Here is a 23,398-nt window from a genome sequence, read left to right as displayed (position 1 = left end):
AAAAAACTTTTTTTGGGTTCGATAACTTCTCTGAATATGGGCTTCAGGGAGGATTTATGGTTAAGATCTTTCAACATTTTAGTTCTGTGACGAAACATGCTTTTCTATTTACAACTCCCAAGTTATGTCTTAAAAGACCACTTATATTAGGATGAAGCAGTCTTAATACAAGTGCGGTTTTTGAGATGCTCAGAATTTTGGGGATTTTATAAAATTTTGTAATGGGAGCATGATATACAATTTTTTAAAGACACAAGACTTGTAATTGCCTGAACTGTGTGTCAGTCGTGATCTGCTGCAAAGTCATGGCATTTATCCTTGGATTGGCCTTAACACTTTGAATTTTAACATTTATAGAACTATTTCTTAGGAATCTATGTTTCATTTAATAGCAACTTTTTTTTTTTTTTAAGATTTTATTTATTTGAGAGAGTGCTAAAGTGAGAGAGATCACAGAGGGAGAGAGAGAAGCCGCCTCCCCGCTGAGCAGAGAGCCAGATGTGGGATTCGATCCCAGGACCCTGGGATCATGACCTGATGGAAGGCAGACGCTTAACTGACTGAGCCACCCAGGCACTCCAGCAACTTTTTTTTTTAATGAAGTAGTTTATACATGTAGTCACTTTTCATTGCTAGCTACAAACTTGCAGTCCTATCATTAACTGGAAAATAGGTTATAAAATAAAGATGTGGGACGCTCTCACAATTTTGAGATAAGATGCTTTGCATTGTTTAAATATAAAACTTTGGTACCTACTTTTAGTTATGTTGATTTGTTTAATAATTATCAAGAGGTATTCTTCTTTGCCATATATTTTTCAAGTTTTAACTACTTAAAACCATTCTTTAGGTTCAAAGTACAGAGGGAGAAGCTCCTCACGTTCCAGCTGCTTACCAGCTAGGTCTCACGAAGTCAAAAAGAGGTAAGTAGACTAATAGTTCCCAAGCACATTACCAAGTGGCATTAATTAATTTGGAAAAGGTGTTTATCTATCAGTATTTGAGTACCTATAAGTGTAAAAAGAAGGTTAAGGACACAGGTATGTATGCTTCATTATACTTTGTTTATAGAATTTTTTTGTACCCTCTTGAAGACTTTTGTGTTCACTAACATAATTTTAGTTTGCTTATCCTGAAATGCAGTTCTTTGTACTCATAATTATTTTCAACTCTGCATAAGGGCTGGATGGGAAGCGATAGAACAACAGATTGAGGCCTACTTTTTACATCGTTATTATTGAAATACATGGTTGTTTTTTTATTTAAGGATTTTATTTATTTATTTTTGGGGAGTGGATGTGCAAGCAAGGTGGGGAGGGGCAGAGGGAGAGAGAGAGAGAATCTTCAGCAGGCTCCATGCCCCATGTGGAATCTGAGGCGGGGCCTGATCTCACAACCCTGAGATCATGACCTGAGCCAAAATCAAGTGGGGCACTTAACCGACTGAGCCACCCAGGCGCCCAAAATACACACTTGTATTATCCGCCTCTGCTTTTCATTATTTAAACATGTTTCCTAAGTATATACATGAATATGCCTCTAGCAAAAAATACCAATCTCTCAATACTGCTTAAAGCTAGTTAAGTTAAATTCAAACTATGGATCAAAGGTGAGTGGCTGTAGATACCGTAGTACTCTTGAATTATTGATTTGACCAAAGAACCTTTGAATCCATTTCTTTCATTTTTAATTTGCAACAAGAAAAACATGTCTGATGTTTAAAGTCACAAAGCATTTGAGATTTAGAGAAAAGGAGGGAGGAAGTAAAGAAGTTAAAGTGACCACTGAAGGTAGGACTTTATTTTTAAAGGTTACACATGCTGAACTACCCTGGTTTTTTTAAACGAGGATTCATATGTATGTTCTTAGAATAGGAAATTGCATGTTTATTCTCCTCTGATCTCTGAAATGACTTTATAAGAACAATTTGCATATAATTTTTCTTTTATTGCATTGTGGTACTAAAAAACAAGATAGGTCACTATAGTTCTGGTCAGACACAAAAAGAACTTTCCTGTTTAATTTTCTTCCCCTTTTTAAGTCCATAAATATATGCATGTGTTTCTGAGCTATAAGAACAGTTCACAGTCATCAAGGAATTCTTTCCTTTAGTTTGGTTGACATGGGATACATTGGAAAAAGCAGCTTGCCCTGCGTCAAAAAAAGGGATTAAAAATGGTATATAAGTATTTCACGATCTTTCAAGAGCAGGCTCCTTGTGGTAGAAAAGACAGAATGTGGTTTGTATTCATATCTGAATTTCTCCCTCTTACCAATAAGAAGTCTCTTACTTCTGGTGGTATAAGTAAAAATGTTAACATTTTTATGAATCACATTTGTATAAATTAACAATAAAATGGTTTTATATTGCATGAGAGGGAGAGGGAACAATATAGTGTTTTCATCATTTTTGAATATAGCCTATCAAATTTTAATAATGTGATATGAAAGTATCTTAGATTAGTTAATGATGATAGAATTAGAATCTCTGGTAAAGTATTCATTTCACAAGTTTAGTAAAAATGCATATAGTATATGCATAAAAATACTTTGCACTTTAGTCATAGGACTTTCGAAGTTACAGTAATCTTAATCTCATATCCAGTCCTGGGATTTAATACTGAAGCCTACAGGTGCCTGGGTGGCTCGGTTGTTTGAGCATCTGACTCTTGATTTCGGCTCAGATCATGATCTGAGGGTGGTGAGATTGAGCCCCATATTGATCTCTGTGCTGGGCATGGAGCCTGCTTAAGATTCTCTCTCCCTCTCTTCAGAATCCCACCCCCCCACCCCTGTTCTGTCTCTCTTAAAAAAAAAAAAAAAAAAAATTCTGAAGCCTAGAGAGTTTTAGTGACTCGACTTTTGTCACAACTGACATTCAGTAAGCTATATTGAGAGAGCAATCAAACATTTTCCTTATTAGAGATGAACAAATTTTCTTTAATCTTGTGGAGTATACAAGTGTTCTGTTTGTTTATGATACTGGACAAATACAAATGCTCAGTTTTGTTTTGTTCTAACTTTAATGTTTTGCTCTAACTTCCTGTTTTTTTATTAGAAATAATGTTTAATCTCTTCAGCTAGGACAGAGGTCTGATTGGTTTTAATTCCACCTTTTTTCTGCAGAGAACTATGTTTTTTGTGAAATGTGTGACTAAAGAACAGAGATTGTGATTTACAGTTTACAGAATAGTTTCGCTTACACCCTATTTAGTTTCTGAAGTAACCCTGTGAGATAGAAGAACTATTTTGTTTGGTGGAGGAGAGAAGTTATTGCTTATTGTGATAAAGTAGGAGCTTGAACCCAGGCTTCCTTGTTCTTTCTACTGCCCAACACGTGCTCTGAAGCCTGAGTAGTCTACGCTCTGATCTAGTGTGTGTGAACTCAGGGCTAACCCCAGAGGTGAGCTCAGCACAGACTGTAGTCCATTGCAGATTGAACAGGACTCAGAGAGAGAACCTGAGCCGAGCTGGTCATTCGCTTCCCCAGGCCCTCCAGCATTTGCCCTTTGCCCAACCAGATAGGCAGTTTCACTTCTAAATCCTTCAAGTGACTGTTTAATTTTATTTTTGCTTTAAGGAGAAAGTTATCATTGATTCATTCAGCAAATATTTTTTATTGTTTAATTGTTCTAGGTACTGGGATATAAAATAGAATAAATGAGGTTTCTGTCTTAGAAGACTCATAGTCTAAAAAAAAAGACATGCAAACACATAATTATGGTGATAATTGCTCTGATGTAAGATGTTAATTATTCTCTCAGTTGATATAATGCATAATTAGTACCTATGATAACAGCTTATTCCAGTTCAGTTTCACTACTGTTCCAGTTTACCTAGACTTACCAAAGGTAGGGATCAGTTTCTTATATCTCATTATGCGTTTTGTTAACTTCAAAACAATATTACAGAATTATTCTAAATTATGATGAGAAAAAATTATGCTATTCTGTGATGCTCTACGTTGAACCTGAGGCTACAGTGGGATAATTTTCAAAGTCAGGTGAATTTTAATTGATTTTGGATTTTATTCAAACATATTACCAGGTTCTGTCATTCAAATCTTGAATGTGGATTTGGTAAACACACTTTATTTAGCGTGCTGCTTTTGAAGTTCTGCAGAACTTGACCTTCTCATGAAGCTTCTCCCCTAGTAAATGTTAATAGCTGTGAAGTCTCTCCTCTACTTACAGTGTGGATGGGCATGTGATCATTCTTGGTGGCCTTTTTACTTTAAGAAGTGTTTTTAGGTTATACTAACCAGGAATTAGAGTTTTCAGGCCAAAAACCAGACAGGGTTTTTATAAGATTAACAATATTATGTACCAGTTGAATGTATTTGAATTTCATGCAGTTGTTAGGAAATCATCGTTTCATGACTTAAAAATGTTTGCATCATTTGGAATATCAGAAACATTTAAGTACTCTGGCATGCGAATTAGTTAATTTATTGGCACCTTAGTTATATTTTTATTTTCTATTAGGAAAATAATAGAACTTTTTACACACTACATTTAAACTTCTAATTTCATCTGCTAAATATCTTTACATATCTACTAATGGAAGTGGTTTACTTTGGGATTTCTATTTTTATTAGCATTATTCTTTATTTCAGCCAGTTGTCCTCCAAAGATAAGACATTAATTGGATTTACCAAAATATATTAACACTGGAACTTAATTAGCAACTGAATGCTGAGTATTTTTGATAGACCTGATTCCGTTTTGGGATGAATTCGAGTTAACCTCCTGTGCTTTGAAGCCCCATTTTGCATAAGTGATGCATATTTGTTGAAGAAGAAATCAATATGTGAATCTGTTAGGAATCATATATGTGTAATATTTTCTTTTCAGTGCGGTCATATTTAGCAGTTTTGCCTAACGACATTTCTTTTGGTAGATCATCTATTACGTACTGCAAGTCAGCACTCTGATAGCAGTGGTTTTGCTGAAGATTCGACAGACTGCCTCTCCCTCAATCATCTTCAGGTAAAAATTTCTATTGTAGTAGGCACTGTGATTAACTTCATATTTTGGTGATTTTTCAGTAACTATATATTTCAAGACTGAATCTGTCTAATCTTTATTTTTCAAATGGCAGAATAAAAATGCCAGGATGTAGATGTTATCTAAGCATTTGACTACAGGTTTTCGTTTTCACTAATTATACATCTCTCTCTGACTGAACATTAGAAACAAAGAGAGTTTCTTCTTCTTTATTTTTGGGCTTTCAGTAAACAGGTTATTTTGATCGTTATTCTGTTTGGCATTTTTCTTCTGTTTTCCCATAATTGTTTCTGTAGTTTACCGTAATTGTTTTGTTTATTTAATTAACAATAATTGTGTTACGTAGCTTGCTGAATATTATGTGACTTTTATGCTAGAGTGTGTTAGATAACCCAGATAACAGGCACATCTTTATCCTTAAGGAGTTTATGTGGAACCCTTGTATGCAAAGATACACAAGTATCTTGAAAGTGTTTAAAATATCTATAAGCAAATTTTAAACAAAAGTGGAGTAAGAGAGAAAGAGAACCCAAAAGAGCCTCTAGGAACATCGTACTTGAGGGATACACGGACAAGAGAAAGAGACTCAGAAAGAATAATCCAGTGGGCAGAAGAACTGGGAGTTGGAGAGCCTTTTTTTAAAAGGCAATCTGTGGACATGAGCGTGGAAAGATAAGAATTTGGCTTTTTGGAAAGTGAGTGTTTGAGTGGTTCTGAGGGAGTAAATGAGGCAGAAGCATGAATGGAGATTAAGTCAATGATAAGGAAGAGGAGATAGGAATGTTGACTCCTTTTTCAAATAAGGGTGATAGGTCTTTGTGCCTTTCTCATATGGGAGTGACTCAGAGAAGTTGCTTGGCTAAGGGAAAGAGCTCTAAGAGGACAGTCTACCTCTAAGAGGCAGAAAAATCCGGGATAAAATTGTGAAGTGATACCTAGTCCTAGAGAGGATGTGATTGGACGCACAGATTGGAGGATTAGCTTTGAAAAAAAGGACAGTTTTCTTTCAGAACAGAGAGGAGTGGGGAGAGGTATGGGAACATTTGTAGATGTTAGGGAAGAAAGTTAAGAAACGTTTGTCCATCTTCTCAGTGATTCAGTGTCATGTGTTGGAAGAAAAGGAAATGGGGACCTATGAAAAATAGTAAAGTTCTGGAATAATCTTTGTGGGAAAGTGGAGGGGTTGCCAATTAGGGGCAGTGAAAAGCAGTTTTGATTAGTACCAGGGCCCTAACCAAGGTGGGAGACCCTGAAAATACAGAGGGATCACATCAGTTGGTATTTTTGTTAATGATACTTACCACTTGAGTTCTTCATCTTCCTACGTGTTTTCCTTTCACAGGTTCCCGAGTCCTTGCAGGCCATGGGGAGTAGCGCTGATAGCTGTGATAGTGAGACAACAGTCACCTCATTTGGTGAAGACCTTGTCACACCAACAGCACAAGATCAGCCTTATTTTAATGAATCAGAGGAGGAGTCTCTCATCCCTCTCCCAAAGGGAAGAGAGAAGGCAGCAACAGCTGCTGCTAAGAAAAGGCCAGATAGCCAGGATTTCCCCCAATGCAAGACTGTGGAGAATGCAGGAAACACGCAGCCCACCTGCAGCACAGGAGATCACATTACTGAGATTACTGAAACGAGTGAGGATTTGTCTCCAGCACAGCCAGGGGACCTGCTGAGGGAAGCAAGTGCTGAAAGTGATGTGGACAAAAGCAGTGAATGTGAATTTGCCCACTATACCACACACCATATTCTGAAGTCACTGGCTTCTCTCGAAGCTAAAGGCAGTGAGAAGGGCTCAGAAAATACAACTGGGCCTCCCTCTTCTGTGGACAGAGTTAATACAGCTTTGCAAAGAGCTCAAATGAAGGTTTGCAGTCTGTCTCATCAAAGAGTAGGGCGTAGCTTGATAAAATCGAAAGATCTCTTAAAACAGAGGTACTTATTTGCAAAAGCTGGCTATCCTCTAAGAAGGTCTCAGTCTTTACCAACCACCTTATTGAGCCCAGTAAGAGTTGTATCCTCTGTCAATGTCCGGTTGTCCCCAGGAAAGGAGACCAGATGCAGTCCACCTTCCTTCACCTATAAGTACACACCTGAAGAGGAACAGGAATTAGGAAAAGAGGTGATCGAGCACGATGGTCAGTCTTTAGTTAAATCCACTATTTTCATCTCTCCGTCACCTGTGAAGAAAGAAGCAGCCCCTCAGAGCGAGGTGAACCGGCCGGAGGAATGCCATCATCGAAGGACTCCTACCTGTTCACTGTATGCTCCGGCGCCTGTATCTCAGTCCGCCTGTTCTCTTCACTCTGTCCACTCCGAGTGGCAGGAGAGGCCCCTGTGTGAGCACATGAGAACTCTGAGCACTCACAGTGTTCCCAGCATATCAGGCACCACCTGTAGTGCCTTCACTGCCCCTTTCGGGTGTCCTAACTCGCATAGACATGCTGCCTACCCTTACCGAGCGTGTTCTGTGAACCCTCCTTCTGCCATCGAAATGCAGTTGCGAAGAGTATTGCATGATATTAGAAACTCACTGCAGAATCTTTCACAGGTATGAGAAAAAAATACCTTTTTTTTTCTTTTATTGCTCTGAGCACCTCTTAATTCACTGAGAAACTAAGTCCCATCAGGCGTGATCCACTTCAGCTTCATTTTCTTACATGCCTAAACTTATGGGTACCTGCCCTCCTCCTATACTCTGTCCTCCTGTCTCAAGGGAGTAGCTGTAATTAGTCCTGAACAAGGTTGATTTCTCTGTTCATAATCTCCCTCCCTTCCAGAGAAGATATTTTGCTCATTAGATAGCCTCCCTTCTTTAGCCTCTTCTCCATGGTCTTTTTCTTAGGTTGTCCCTATTAGTAAAAAAATCTTCACTCTCAAATACTTTCTCTCTTTTTCTCTGCCATTTGATTGTGTTTACCGCCTCTTTCCTTTCTAAGCTTCCCTCCCCTCAGCTTCTGTGTCGCCGTGCGTTCTCCTGGTTCTGCTCATGCTCTCTGACTAAGCTTTCCCCTCCATCTCCTGACTCCTGGTGCTGGTCTCCTGGCACAGAACGAGTCTGCTTCCACTGGGTTCAGAGACTGGAACTACTCCAGAAAAGAAAAAAAATCAGGTAAAGTGTGAATTTGAATAAGGATAGTCTGTGTGTCTTGTCACTTTTAAAATTACTGCTCTCAGATACGTTAAGTGGGCTGGAAATAATTCCCCAAAAAAGCTTTGAAAATAACTAAATTGTCTTTAGGTTTGCATTTCACATTTCCTTCCTAAATCTCTCTCCAAGCTACTTGTGTTTAGACAGTGAGGAAATGAAAATGGCAGTGTAATGTAATGATCACAGTGTTCAGCTAGGAATCAGGAGGCTTAGAATGTATGTAACAGATCTCTTATGATGACATAATAGACAGGAAGCCACTAGGAAAGTAAAAATGAAAGTTGCAACTTCTTTTTTTTTTTTTTTTTTTAGAGAGGGAGGGAGGAGAGGGGCAGAGGGAGAAGGAGAGAGAGAATATTAGGCAGACTCCACAACAGAGCACAGAGCCTGATGTGGGGCTTGATCTCAAGACCCTGATATCACAAACTGAGCTGAAATCAAGAGTCACACTCTTTTTTTTTTTTTTTTAAAGATTTTATTTATTTCACAGAGAGAGACACAGCGAGAGAGGGAATACAAGCAGGGGGAGTGAGAGAGGGAGAAGCAGGCTTCCCGCAGAGCAGGGAGCCCGATGCGGGGCTCGATCCCAGGACCCTGGGATCATGACCTGAGCCGAAGGCAGACGCTTAACGACTGAGCCACCCAGGCGCCCCAAGAGTCACACTCTTAACTGACTGAGCCACCTAGGCTCCCCGAAAGGTGCAGCCTTTTTTTTTTTTTTTTTAAGATTGTATTTCTTTGAGAGAGAAAGAGCATGAGTGCGGGTGAGGGGCAGAGGGAGAGGGAGAGGGAGAAGCAGACTCCCCGTTGAGCAGGGAGCCAGATGCGGAGCTCCATCCCAGGACCCTGGGATCACGACCTGAGCCGAAGGCAGACACTTAACTGACTGAGCCACCCAGCCACCCCAAGTCGCAACTTCTTAAGTTATGTAGTAAAGTATATCTTCTTTTAAATATTTATTTTTCAGAGAGAGAGAGAGAGAGATTGAGCATGGGGGGATTGGCAGAAGGGCAGGGAGGAGGAGGGGGGAGGAAAGAATTCAAGCAGACTCTGCACGGAGCACGGAGCATGGAGCCCAGTGTGGGACTCCATCTCAGGACCCTGACATCATGACTTAGGCCGAAACCAAGAGCCTGACACTTAACGGACTGAGCCACACAGGCGCCCCAAGTATACCTTCTTTTAAATACAGATTTTATTCTTATGACAACTGTCTCCTAATGATTTCTGGTCTAACCAAAATGTGGGTATTTCTTCTTCCTCTTTATAAATCGTAGTTAGTTTTATCTGTGAGGGAGATATCCAACCTTTCAGCTGTCATTATGTGAAACACGGGGTTTCCAGGGCTCTGTCCTGCTACACCCTCATGGTGTACCTTTCCAGACCAGCTTGTTACTCTGCTCTGGGTGTGGTCATCTCTTCTTGGATGCCCCATCAGTAGCTCAGCTAATTAATCTTCTCACCACTCCCCAACCCCGAGGAGACAGATGCTGTTCTTGACCTGGTCTCTGCCTGTCTCTCCAGTCTCATTCTTTGTGTGTGTGCACCAGCTGTGTTGGACTGCACGCAGGCCTCTAAGTAGGTGTGTGTTCCTAGGTGTCTGTTGTTACAAATGCCACTGTTTTTGTTTTTGAACCTGGAATGCCCTGCCCTTGCCTTTCTTTGCCTGACCAAGTGCTGTTTACTGTTAAGGCTCAGCTCAGGTGTCACCAGTGCTGGGATCATTTATTCACCTAATCTAGATTTTTGTATGTTTCGTCATAGCACTCCCCTCCCCCACCCGAACATTGTAAGTTTTTTCTCACTTCTCTCTTTTTTTTTTCTTACACCATGAGAACACTTGAAGGCTAGGAATGCCTTTTGTCTTCCTTTTGTCTTTTTTCTTCACTGTCTAAAATAGTGACATATAGTGGATGCTTAAATGTCTATGAATAAGTATGATAACCACTTGCTACTCTCTCCAGCCAACTCAGTAATTTCCTGTAATCTCAGAATTTGCTATCACTTCTATATTTTTTAGTTTTGTTCTTGTTTTCTACTTTCTCAAGGCAAGAGGGAAGTTCTGTAAGGCATAGATTGAAATGATACATGTTCCATATAGGCTGACTTATACCTGAAACAGATAGGGGTAATCTGGGTGGCACTGAGGACTGATTTGGTTCCTGCTTACAAAGTGAAGTGGGATTTCTTTGGTTGTTGTTGGTTATTTTTTGTTCTGTTTTGTTTTTTGCCTCATAGAGAAAACTATATAGGTCCCAAATTCCACCTTTTTAACACCTTAGATAATTTGGAAGTAACCACTTTAACATTGATTTGTAATCATACTTCCACTTTTTTAAAGTACCCTATGACGAGAGGACCTGATCTTGCTGCTGCTGTGTATAGCACTCAGAAATCATCTGTTCTACCTCTATATGAAGTAAGTTCTTACTTAGATCTTTGTGTTACAAAGTAATTTATGTGATTTAGAGGTATAATTTTGTCATATTGTATTTTAGAATACTTTTCAGGAACTCCAGGTAATGAGGCGGAGCCTGAATTTATTTAGAACGCAAATGATGGATTTAGAGTTGGCAATGCTGCGTCAGCAAACCATGGTTTATCATCATATGACTGAGGAGGAAAGGTAAAAGTTCATTTTGTCTTAATGTAACTCAAAATATTTTTCATTCCAAAAAAGCGTTGTCACCTTTTTGGTTTTATGTCTAGTGCTGTGTACCTTTTATTTTGTGAATCACTGTAAATAAACTTAGGCATAGTGTTTTACTAATTAAACTGTTTTCACGTATTAAGGAAGACGGCGGTTGTATTCTGTTTTTTAGTCTGGAATATTTGGGGGAGAGGGTAGAGGAAGAAAGACCATTTGTCCTACTGGTCACCTGCGGCAGTTGCTGTCGTGCTAATTTTTAGAACTGGCCATTTCAGTACCTTCTAACGGCTTGTGAGAGAGTGGTGAATGTGAAATCTCCAAACCGCTTTTTTCAACCTTGTGCCTCTCATCACACCGATAGGTATGAAGTCGATCAGCTTCAGGGTTTGAGAAATTCGGTCCGCATGGAACTTCAGGACCTGGAACTGCAGCTGGAGGAGCGCCTGCTGGCCCTGGAGGAGCAGTTCCGCGCTGTGCGCATGCCTTCTCCCTTCCGCTCCTCAGCCCTCATGGTATGGCGCCTTGGGGCTTGTCAGCAGTTTTCACTTAGGACTTATGTATCGTGTTCCACATCATTCAGAACCAGTGCCTTAATTTTAAAACATTTTAATGGTATTGAGGCAAGCAGAATGTTTAAGGAACCTTTCCCACAGATCAGCTGAATGTGCAAGTTGTGATTCTTTTCTTATTTAGTATATTTAGAAAAATACTGAAGAATCTTAATCATATTTTTTTTTTTTTAAGATTTTTTTTTTTTTATTTTTTTGACAGAGAGAGACACAGCGAGAGAGGGAACACAAGCAGGGGGAGTGGGAGAGGGAGAAGCAGGCTTCCCGCTGAGCAGGGAGCCCGATGTGGGACTCGATCCCAGGACCCTGGGATCATGACCTGAGCCGAAGGCAGACGCTTAACGACTGAGCCACCCAGGCGCCCAATCATATTTTTTTAATAAAGAATAAGGAGCAATACAAAATTTTAGGAGTTTTAAAGGAAAAATGATAGTGGGTTAATATATGACTAATTAGATTTTAATCACTGCCTGTAACTAACTGCCAAGAACATAAATATCTATTTCACTCAGTCTTTTTTCCCCTTCTTGCCTTTGAATAAATAACTATTCCTTTTAAATTTTTCCTTTATTTTGGATTCTTTGCCAGTCTTTATATTTTTTAAGGAATTAAATGAGATCTTTTTTAAAGGCAGAAAACATGCATACAGCCAAGAGAATAAAATACTTTGTATCACTTTTCAAACTTCTAATGTTTCTTTGAGTGAAATTTAAACTTTAGCAGTTGATTATTTTTTGGTATTATCTTTGCAGTCATGAAATACAGTTTTGAAATGTTGAAATAGTGAACTTTTCTGTTACTTGAACCACATGCTTGATTTTGTTAACAATAGATGACTCCGTACACACATATATGTGCACCTATATGGAGAAGAATCAGTAGAATAAGAATGTGTATTACACACACATATATATGTGTAGCATAGAGTGAGACTATCACTTATCACTTATCCGTAAAAGGTTTCAATTGTTATTTTGAGAAATGCCTGTTGGTGACAACAGAGAATCAGAACATCTCCTGTGAACCTTTAGTCAGAATTAACACATTTTATAGGATCCCATGACAGTTGAGAATGACCTTTGTGACATAAAAGAATGTTTCAGGGCAATAAATAGCCAATTCATTTTATTGTGAAACACTTGCATTTTGAAGAAGTAATTTATACATACATACATACATATTGTTCTTATTTTTTCAGGGAATGTGTGGCAGTAGAAGCGCTGATAACTTGTCATGCCCTTCTCCATTGAATGTAATGGAACCAGTAAGCCTCTCTCCTTTCAAATCACTGGGGAAGGGAATGATAATAACATTTCATAAACACACAATTTTCCCAGTGTAGATGAAATGTTTTTGTTTTTAAATACAGAATTGGATGGTAGCTAAATTGATTGGAAGTGAATTTGGCCCTTCTGAAAGTCTTTTGCCATCTTAGGCCACTAGAAAGCCAGTTAATTGCAGTGGTGATTTATCTTTATGGTGTAAAGGATGTAATGCATTATGAAAAGTATTTAATTTATGCTCCAGAGGAAATATGCTTTCACAGTCTGTTTCCAGGTCCTTTAGGTAGTTGGATTTGTAAGGTGACTACTTTTTGAACAAGAGTCTGATTTTTATTATATTTTAAAGAAAGTGGTTAATTTGGGTGCCAAAGCATTATGATTAGCTATTTTGTTTTTCACTAGTTACTATTCCTTAACGAGTAATTTGGACACCCATACAATAACAAGTAAAGTTTTGTCCAACCATATAATCTAGTTATGTATTTTATGGCTTTGTCTCACCATGAATTTACATTTTCCTACATTTTTGCAAATGAAATTGAGTAGTTACTAAATGAATGAATTAGAATCATGTCTTTACAAGCTAAGTGATTTTTGGCAGTAATCACAACTAGAATTTTAATCTTTTAACTACCAGTCTTAATTTCAAGAGAGAAGAATTGCAATTTTTCTGACTTCCAGGTCACTGAACTGATGCGGGAACAGTCCTATCTGAAGTCTGAATTGGGCATGGGACTTGGAGAAATGGGATTTGAAATTCCTCCTGGAGAAAGCTCAGAATCTGTGTTCTCCCAAGCAACATCAGAGTCATCTTCTGTATGTTCTGGTCCATCTCATGCTAATAGAAGAACTGGAGTACCTTCTGGTGACTCAGTGGGCAAACCTAAGACCCATCTGGTACCAAGCAAGAAAGTATTCCGAGCATCAGTGGCCCTAACACCCACTGCTCCTTCTAGAATGGGCTCTGTTCAGACACCTCCAGATGTGGAAAGTTCTGAGGAAGTTGGAGCAGCTGAAGAAGTCTTGGAGGCTGTGGGACCTAAATCTGAAGTGGAAGAAGGGAATGGAAAAACCCCATTAATGCCAACTGCTGGAGAAATGCATAAAAATGTGGAGCAAGATGAGTTGCAGCAAGTCATACGAGAGGTGAGTGAAATCTATGCTTAATTTATTTGGCAGTATGTGTTGGAGGAGGTTTTATTTGAACATTATTTATAAGATAATCCTTTGATTCACTGTATTCAGTAATTTTCAGAGAGCTTTTAAATTTTCAGAGAGCTTTCCCATTGAGCTAGCTCATGTCTATTAAGATATGTTTCTAATGGCATTTGTGCAAATTTTATACTCCAGTGTGAAATAATAAGTATAAAGAATTTGATCTGTTTGGCTTAGTGGATAGTGGAGATATATAGAAGTTGTTCAAAGATAGAAATACAGAATGAAAAGAAGGTTTACCCTGGGTGATAGCAATGTGTAAACCGGAAACATTTAACCATAGATCTAGGTTACCAAAAGGACTGCAAAAAATTAAGAAGATTAGTAGTCAACAGGTCAAAAGTTAATTGAGAAAATTAGTAAAATAGCTGTTTTGGACACTAGGATCAGGCAATAAGAAGGAATAATATATATATCATTTAAAAAGTGAGAGTACAGATCAAAATTTTTGATGACTTTTAATTTTTTCCTTTTCTTCCCAAATCACACTTTGTCTGGGTACAAAATGTAATAGAGTGCACAGGATAAAAATTACACATGTTGAATTTTTTTTTTTTCAATCTATTCTCTTAAGAGTAACTAAGGAAGAACCATAATTATCCATAGTTCTTTCCCACTGATACTAAAACCCATGATGAGAAAGGATCTTTCCATTGGTTAAAAATGGGGATATCCTATACATTTAAAAAAAAAAAAATCACTTCATAAGAGTCTTAATGAGTATGATGCTCTGTAAGGGATAAAAGAAAAATATAAGATGTGAAATCCTTAAGCTTAAAGACTAGTAGAGGGGCGCTTGGGTGGCTCAGTCATTAAGCGTCTGCCTTTGGCTCAGGTCATGATCTTGGGGTCCTGGGATCAAGCCCCGCACTGGACCCCCCTGCTCCGCGGGAAGCCTGCTTCTCCCTCTGCTCCTCCCCCTGCTTGTGTTCCCTCTCTCGCTGTGTCTCTCTCTGTCGAATAAATAAATAAAATCTTTAAAAAAAGACTAGTAGAAAGGTGTAAATAAGACTAATTCAGGAAACAATCCAAAAATTACACAAAAAAACATGTAATATAATGTATTCAAGAATTTAGAAATAGAAAAGGTCAAAATAGGCCAGAGAAATTAGGGTCAATGGCTCCCTATTTTTAATCTGCATATTTCCAGTAAATTCAGCAATATGAACCTAATGTATTTTTGAAATTAATTTATGAGTAATATAGAACAAATTTGTAGTGGTTATAGGTCAAGAATGGTGGCAGCAGACCAGAATCTTCTCTCAAATGGGCCATTGATCCTCTGGGTCCAGAGATTAGTTCATGTGTATGAGGTGCCATCATTCATAGCTGCATAATAATAGCTTGAGAAGTACAGTAAAAATAAATACAGTTTTACTATGGTATGATATATATATACATTCCTAAAAATTGTTGTGCTGTGCACATTGGTACAGTAATAACCACAGAGCTTATGGGGAAAATAGGATTAGGAGCATAACCAAAACTTTGTAAGTGACATATTTAAAAGAGGATAGAAACCTAACAAAAATAGCACAATTTTATACATGTTAAATGGTTAAGAAATACATAAATACTGCAATAAATATGGTACTTGATCTTGAAAAATACCTGAGATTTGCTTGTGGAACTGGACTTTGGAAGGGTTGCAGCTTGTGAGGTATTGCAAGGTAGCAGAGGAGAGTAAGATGGAATCCAGCAGAAAGTTTTAATACCAGATGTGAGTAGGTGTGGCTCATGACACAGTGAACTGAGATAACTGGTAGATATTTAATGTATATGTATTTTGTGTACTGTGTTCCTAGGTTCAGCTGAACGCAGTTATCTGTATTCACCCAGTATTTCTTATAGATGATACTGCACATAAGCAGACGTGAAAGTTATACTCAAGTTGTTTCCTAATATTTCAATCATGTTGAGACAAATTTACATTTTCAAAACCAGCATTATAGTAGAAGAAACTGCATGTTTATAATTTCTTTTCATGACTTGAATTACCAGCTTCAAGTTTAAAAGGTCTTAATTCTATACATTTATTTGTTCTACAAATGTAATTTTTATAAGTCGATTGTATGTAGCGGGCTACTGTATAGCAGGCTCTGTGCACGCATCTTGCTCGGTTAGGTGCAGATGATTATAATCCATTTTTATGTTTCATATCAAAGACTCATTGTTGCATGAAATTAAGTAATTATTTTTCTCCACACTATATTTATATATTAAGAAGTAAGTTTTATATGAAGAAGTAAGTTTTAAGGTGCATTTTCTTCCCCTAGAAATATGGTGTTCCCTTTAGCTTGCTTTAGTTTGAAAGTTTTCCTTGAAAACTTGACGTAATTTTGCTTGTTTGGCATGAATATTCCCTTAATGCACACTTGAGTCCTCATTTTTAAAGTTGTTAATAGGTGGTCTGATTTGTGCTGTGTGTAATTTCCAAGGAGTAAAGCATTCCTAGACCAGAACATTTTTATTCTTTGGCTGATAGAACATAGCATATAGAAAAAAGATGGTTGTTTCTTGGTCCTAGAGAAGTATTTGATCATTTATATAGAACCTCCCATAAAACAAGAAAGATTTTATAATTTCAAAGACATTTAAACTGACATGCAAGGCAAATGTTTGAGGAATTTTTCAGAATTTGTAACTAAACCTGTTCATTAGAAACTCCCTAAATCAACATTTGGCATAGTTTGGAGGAAGTTGGGCTTAACATTTACCTTTTGTTGTTTACAGATAAGGACTTACCAAGCAGAGTATATAGGTGAAACAAAGTGTTAAGAGGAATTTTGATGTACTTAAGAAAATAAACTATTTTTTTTTTTTAAGATTTTTATTTATTTATTTGACAGAGAGAGACACAGCGAGAGAGGGAACACAAGCAGGGGGAGTGGGAGAGGGAGAAGCAGGCTCCCTGCAGAGCAGGGAGCCCGATGTGGGACTCGATCCCAGGACCCTGGGATCATGACCTGAGCTGAAGGCAGTCGCTTAACCAACTGAGCCACCCAGGCACCCAAGAAAATAAACTATTTTGAAGCACTTAAAAAAATACACCTTATTAGATGAGTTAGTACAATGCCAATTATAATTTTAAAAAATAATGTGTTGATACTATCTTAGCTCAGTTATAAGGGTGTTTTGTTAAACTTAGTTTACAAAATATATAAAATTCAGGTTAGTCTTGATGCCATTCATTTCAAATCCATAATCTTTTTGCTTAAATACACATGGTACTGAATAGCTTTTTAAAGCTATTATATCAGCTACCAAGAAAATTAAATTAGACCCTGCCTTTCCAGTAAATTCTGTGACCCTGACACCATTAATAAAGCCACTCCTCAGGACGGCAGGACTTAAGCTTGGGTTGAATATTGCAGGTGAGGATTAAGCATGTTTGGCAGACACGTTCAGGGACGTTTTCTTAACTGCACGCATGGGTGCATGAACACAATGATGTCTGTCAGGTTTTTGTTTTCATCATTTCACCATATGTGAAGTTTTGAAAAAGTATGCTTTCATTATAATGTGTTAATACAGTAGAATTCTTTCGAAGGAGAACCCTGGAAGTCCTTTCAGACAAATGTTTAGTATACTCATTCAATAACAAAGCTTTTGTCAGACTAAAGGTAACCCACTTTTGCACAGATTGTATATATTGTAGTGGGGAAAAATTACACTCTTAGAATTTGCCCAGGTGGTCTGTGATGTATATAATCAGTGGCCTGAAACTGTTTACAGTTACTTAAAAATATTACTTAATAGAATAAATGAGCAAGTGCCATAGAAGCAAATCAACAGAATTAAACATCAAAGAATAAACATAGATTGCTTTTGTCTTTAGAGAGTTCTTTTTTGTTTAATGAATTTCCTAGGCTTGGTTCATGCCTTTTAGTATCTTTATTACAGTCCATATGACATGCTTTAAACATGTATTTTGGTAAATACGTAGCTTGTCTGTGTTCTTACTATAATTTCTTTCAGTGATCGCTTGATCTAATGGCTGCCACAAAGTCACGACCCAGTAGATGCCTGTTAACCCACACTTCAGACTTGGAACAGAATAGGAGAACTGCTTCTATTGCCAGTGAACATTCTTTTCTTAATCTCATTCAAGTCTGTGTTCAGCCTGTACCACTTTGTGGAAACTGCTCATAAGGGCAGTTTTCCCATCCATCCCAATAGAATTTTCTCAGTCCTAATCCTTCCATCCTCCCTGTAGCATGTGAGACTTGGGAGCTAATTTATTTGTCCATACGTTTATTCCTTCAACAAATTATTAAAGGCATTTTATTGTTTTCAGTGCTAGTCTGTCTATAATCCTTTGTTTTTCTACTTTCGTGTCAGATATTGTCTCTCTCTCCCTCTCATGCCTTTGCTCTGTATCGCTTCTCTCTCTCTCATCAGAGCAAGCATTCAGACATTTATCGAGCACTTTATGCCAGGATACATTGATAAGTGAGACCCAGTTCTCTCCCTGAAGTAGCTCACAGCACAACACTCCCCATTTGACCTCACCCTTCCTAGTCCAGGCTCCTTTTCCCTGGTGGGAACCATCTGTTGGTGACACTCCTTCTTGCTCCCCTCTCTTCCGAGGTGTTCTTGCTGCAGTTTTCTCCTCACTGTGACCTGAAGTTGCCCTTATTTTCTTAAGGTCTGTCATTCTCTGAGAAGTTTTTACTTTTTCCTCTTGTAGCCCATACTGGTCTCTTATTCTCTGTTCTTATGTTTTAGTAAATTAATACATTATTTTTCCTCTTAATATTTTATGAAACAGTATTCATTTTGTGCCCATCTAGATTATAACATCCTCCTTGGCCATGCTTCTTTTATGCTTTATTCCAGTAATGTCCGTACCCTCAAAAAATGTTGGCACCCATTTTTGGTTTGTAGAGAATACTTTTTGGCTTCTGTTTTATTTTTTGAATGATAAAGAATGATGAGAGTTAATAAAATTGCCACATTGCATGGAATAACAGGACTGGGAAGACTATACTACTCATTGTCTTCTGGTAAATAACAGATTTGCAAAGGTTCTGATTCAACACATTGTATTTGTGCTTATAATGTGTTGTGGCTGAGATTCTGGTTTTCATATTTGTATCCAACACATACTCATTTAAAAATAAATCTGAAGTACTATGAAAGTCAAAAACTTTTCCTGATGTTTAAAATTTAGAAATATTGGTAGAAGATAAAAGGAGAAGTCTGTATTTATTTAAATATATTCCAATATAGATAGTAGGTAGCTAAGGAGCATTTGTTTCTGTGAATACTTCTGTATAAATCTATGTATTATGTACCGGTTTTGCATGACAGATTACTACAGAGCCATTTTTGGAAAGACTTCAATTGAGATGTGTTCAGGATGTACTTAGGAACATTTTAGGAAATAGATCAGGCTGACAGGAAACTGTGGAAATGTAGAATTTTTAAAAGCTGCTTGAAAGTGTCTCAAGTTCTAATTTGGGAAGACATTATCAGTTTATTTCAGGAAATCCACATTTACAGCCTTCACAAAGAGCTATTTGGAGGTGATGCTGTATCATTAGAGAGAAAAAGGCATGGATAGGCATGTGCAGTGTCTGGGCATCTGGAAAAGAAAATCTTGATGGAATTATCATTGCCCCTAAGTCTGTTTGCCTCTTCCAACAATAAAGTAAGATTGTGTATCTTTATCTGAAGCAAAATTTTCAGACAGGTGACAAGCCTTTACCATACAACTAAAGAAAAACTTACTTCTTTAGAGTTTGTGGTTTAGAGGATATTTTTCATGTTTTAAAATAAATTATACTAAATTATTTTTTCTTTCCACTTAAAATGTGCGTGTTAGGTTCGAACAATATACAACTTCTTTAGATACTTTGTTTTCAGTTGGTATAAACAGGCAATATACCGATATACTAGTTTGCCACTAATGAGTTTTCTTAACAATGAGAACACTAAGTACACTGTTGATGACCATACAAAAATAGACATTAATAAAAAACATGAAAGTGAATCTAACATTTAGTCAGTTCTTCTTGGTTACTTTGTGTCATGGAGCAAATGAAGTTTTTTAATCTATAAAATAACATGTTTGATGTTCTCAACTTAAGAATTGTGATGTTGGGGCGCCTGGGTGGCTCAGTCGGTTAAGCGTCTGCCTTCGGCTCAGGTCATGATCCCAGGGTCCTGGGATTGAGCCTCACGTCGGGCTCCCAGCTTGGCAGGGAGCCTACTTCTCCCTCTGCCTGCCGCTCCCCTTGCTTGTGCGCTCTCTCTCTCACTATCTCTCTTTCTGTAATAAATAAATAAAATCTTAAAAAAAAAAATGTGATGTTATTTTATAATGGAATTATCTGAGTTACACCAGACCACACACTGACCTGGGTTTGAGGATAGATGGACATGATTCCTCACTACCTCTCTATATTTCATGAAGGTTTACAAGAGGGTTTCTCTATGGCTTAGCTGATTGTAGGAATTAAATGCTATTGTTGTTTTTCTGAAAACAGGAAAAGTAGATTATAGTCCTATTGTTGAATTCTTATTTTTCTCTTTTTCCATTCTAGATTAAAGAGTCTATTGTTGGTGAAATCAGACGGGAAATTGTAAGTGGACTTTTGGCAGCGGTATCTTCAAGTAAAGCATCTAATTCTAAGCAAGATAGTCATTAAATGGAATTTATAGGTAAATTTTACTTAGTTTTTAATGCTTTGTTTTCTTAGTACCCAGGATTGTTTCTCTGGCTAATTTTTAATTTTTAGAATATATATAATAGGTTACCCTGCAGTGTGAAAAACTCATACAGCCCTATTGGAAGTGCAAGCAAGTCAAATTTCATAATACTCACCTCTAGGGGATTATCGATAGTGTGTTATTTTACTGAAATTTCATTATAGTAAATAAATACTGGAATTGAAGGAATCAGAACTTGCAAACCAAACATCATTTTGATACCATTGGACCAAGATTGAGAATTAATCACAAATTATTAGTATCTTTCTTAATTTTTTTGTCTTTTAAAGAAAAGTATCCCGGGGTGCCTAGGTAGCTCAGTCAGTTAAGTGTCTGCCTTTGGTTCAGGTCATGATTCCAGCGTCCTGGGATCAAGCCCCACATCTGGCCCCCTGCTCAGCGGGGAGTCTGCTTCTCCTTCCCGGTGTTCTTGTGCTCTCACTTGCTCTCTCCCTCTCAAATAAATAAAATCTTTAAAAAAATAAAGTATTCTATAGGTCCATATGTAATCATATCATAATTTATAAAAAAGGATGTTATATATATACACACACACACATACATATGTGTATATACATATTTAGAGAAGATTCTCATCCTCCTTTTAAAGAACCTTTTAACACTAATATTTGAAAAATGTTTAATGCTCCCTTCTCTTTCTTTTTGAAGGTTGGCATGGATCCTATTGGCTGTGCGATGTTGGAGTTATCAATGATATACACTGGTGGCGGTGTTACTTGTGCTTCAGAAGATACTTGCTGCTGAGCTGGGCTACTGTATACAGTGTACAATGTTTATTTCTTCTACGCATATCTTTTTTAAAAACGTACATAGAAACTTAGGCACTTTGCTGACTTTATTTCTTTTCTAAACTACCAAAACTGTAGCCATTTGAAAAGCCTAATATTTATTTGTATGTCAATATTTTCCAATTGATTCCCTATATAGAATTAATTTTAAAACTTGAAAACTTCCAGACTTAACCAACTTATAAATAACATATTTCTTCAGACTAGCTTCTTAAAACACTGACCTCTATGAGGTATTTACTGTGCAATAACTGATTCATTTTTTGAGCTTGAAGCAACCAATGATTTTCCCTCCACTGCTATTAATTAGTGTCACTTCCAAGAAGAAAAATTGTTCTGTTGTAAAAATTGCTCTTAATTCTTGAGGAGGTTACTAATAGCAGTAGGATAGAATTGTATGAGGTTACCTACAACTACTTAATGTTCTTACACTGTAAGCATTGTTACTTTACCAAGACAAATGTAATTTTATTATAGCTTATGTAGTATTTTTCTTTTGGAAATAAGCCTTATGTTAAACACTATACTTTTTGCATTGTCCAGACTTCTTATAAGGAGATGTTTCTCCTTCTTTTAGACTAAACAGTAGAGTATTGCCAAAATAATGGGACCTCTGACTTGAATGGATAGAAATGAATAAGCTGGTTTTGTTTTTCAAAATGGAAGTAATTTAGATTTGTTCTCCTCATAATAGATCGTTTTAATTCAGTTTTAACCAGTGAGAACTTCTTGTTTTGGGGGGGGGGGGGGCGGGGGAAGAAGGTGGTTTCCTATTTGGTTTTGTATGTATTAAATAAATGTGTAAAGTAACAACCAAATTTATTAGAATTATTCCTTTAGCATTTATAATTTTCAACTCTTATTATATTTCTTTGTGTGAAATTTTAATCAAAGGTGGTTGAGATGTTAACAATATTCTTTGAAAGAATATCTAAAAGGTTTATAAATGTTTGAATTATCACACAAAGGCTGATTTCTAAAAATAAAACAATAAAGTATTTATTTTGCCTAACATCTTTTTAATAGTTTCTTTCTTTACCATGTGAAGAATTTGGATTAGATTTGATGAGTAACAAGGTCCAAAAAAATTGGATATAACCTAATAGGTTGAAATTCCCTTTTCCTGGAGAGGCTTCTATGATGCTTTGAAAAATACAGTTAAGACCAGACCACCCTGGAGAAAGAGCTTGTACTGATGCCTCTTGGTCTCATCTAGTTTTGTGGTCCTAATGATTACCATCTGAAGCCAAATAAAACTTTCCTTTAAAATGTACTATTAAACTCCAAAGAGCAGACATTAAAGTATCGTTTTATTCTCTGGTCAAATTTTTCAATTTAGTTGATTCTAATATAATAGTAATGATACATATAAACCAGGCACCCCATATTAAAAGTAATACAGGCATCAGTGATTTTAATTGTTCAGCTTTGTAGCCACTTACAGTTCATTTCTGACAATACAAGATACCCAGAGTTTGATAATCAAAATTAGAGATGTAACAGTTGCAGTAATAGACAAAACCAATGGGCAGATCATTTCTCTAGTGTATAAATGAAATAAAGTGAACTTCACTATTAGAGTTTCATCCTTTTCTCCATTTTAAATCTTTGTGTTTAAAAGCCACCATGCTAGCTCCTGTTATGTAGAAATGAATGAGAGAGAAGAAGGCATCTTTTTTTATATGGGTAAGTGTACAAGTACCAAATGAAAAAATATGAAGAAGAATCATAAAAAGAACTTGAGAGAGTGTAGCCTGGGTGGTCAGAGAAGTCTTTACCAAGAAGATGTGGTTTGTGTGAAGTCTTAAAACATGGGAAGTGGAAAGGATGGGGTTCAAATAGTCAAGAATATTAGTAAAGGTTATTCAGAATGTATAAATTGAGTTTGAGTTCCTACGTGCATGATGAAGAACTGTTTTTAAGAACCCAAGTTGTCTGTAGCTTGCACATGTGCTCAGAGCCTGAAGAAAGAAGGCAAAGAAGAAAAAGAATCTTGAA

The 23,398-nt window shown here is 37.1% G+C and overlaps 1 protein-coding gene across 4 annotated transcripts in view; it reads left to right on the top strand.

The window, feature by feature from the left end:
* ITPRID2 (ITPR interacting domain containing 2) overlaps nucleotides 1-21,938 on the top strand; it is a 39,155-nt gene extending 17,217 nt beyond the window's left edge. Inside the window, exons 9-18 of one of the 4 annotated variants that reach the window (XM_035007602.1) lie at nucleotides 851-923; nucleotides 4,900-4,988; nucleotides 6,349-7,560; nucleotides 10,502-10,579; nucleotides 10,659-10,786; nucleotides 11,172-11,322; nucleotides 12,578-12,631; nucleotides 13,344-13,808; nucleotides 20,426-20,543; nucleotides 21,261-21,938. In XM_035007602.1, coding sequence (XP_034863493.1) covers nucleotides 851-923; nucleotides 4,900-4,988; nucleotides 6,349-7,560; nucleotides 10,502-10,579; nucleotides 10,659-10,786; nucleotides 11,172-11,322; nucleotides 12,578-12,631; nucleotides 13,344-13,808; nucleotides 20,426-20,530 — 2,355 coding nt within the window. In that variant the 3' untranslated portion in view covers nucleotides 20,531-20,543; nucleotides 21,261-21,938. Of the gene's footprint in view, nucleotides 1-850; nucleotides 924-4,899; nucleotides 4,989-6,348; nucleotides 7,561-10,501; nucleotides 10,580-10,658; nucleotides 10,787-11,171; nucleotides 11,323-12,577; nucleotides 12,644-13,343; nucleotides 13,809-20,425; nucleotides 20,544-21,260 lie in introns of all 4 variants that reach the window. The other 3 variants (XM_035007601.1, XM_035007604.1, XM_035007603.1) reach the window with 3 other exon arrangements.
* The last annotated feature ends 1,460 nt before the right edge of the window (nucleotides 21,939-23,398 follow it).

The sequence above is a fragment of the Mirounga leonina genome, unplaced genomic scaffold (genome assembly GCF_011800145.1).
Source record: "Mirounga leonina isolate KUSES-001 unplaced genomic scaffold, KU_Mleo_1.0 Mir_151, whole genome shotgun sequence".
In the NCBI taxonomy this organism is placed as follows: Eukaryota; Metazoa; Chordata; class Mammalia; order Carnivora; family Phocidae; genus Mirounga; species Mirounga leonina.
Note: the sequence above shows the minus strand (reverse complement) of the source record. Positions and strands in the feature narration are given on the sequence as shown.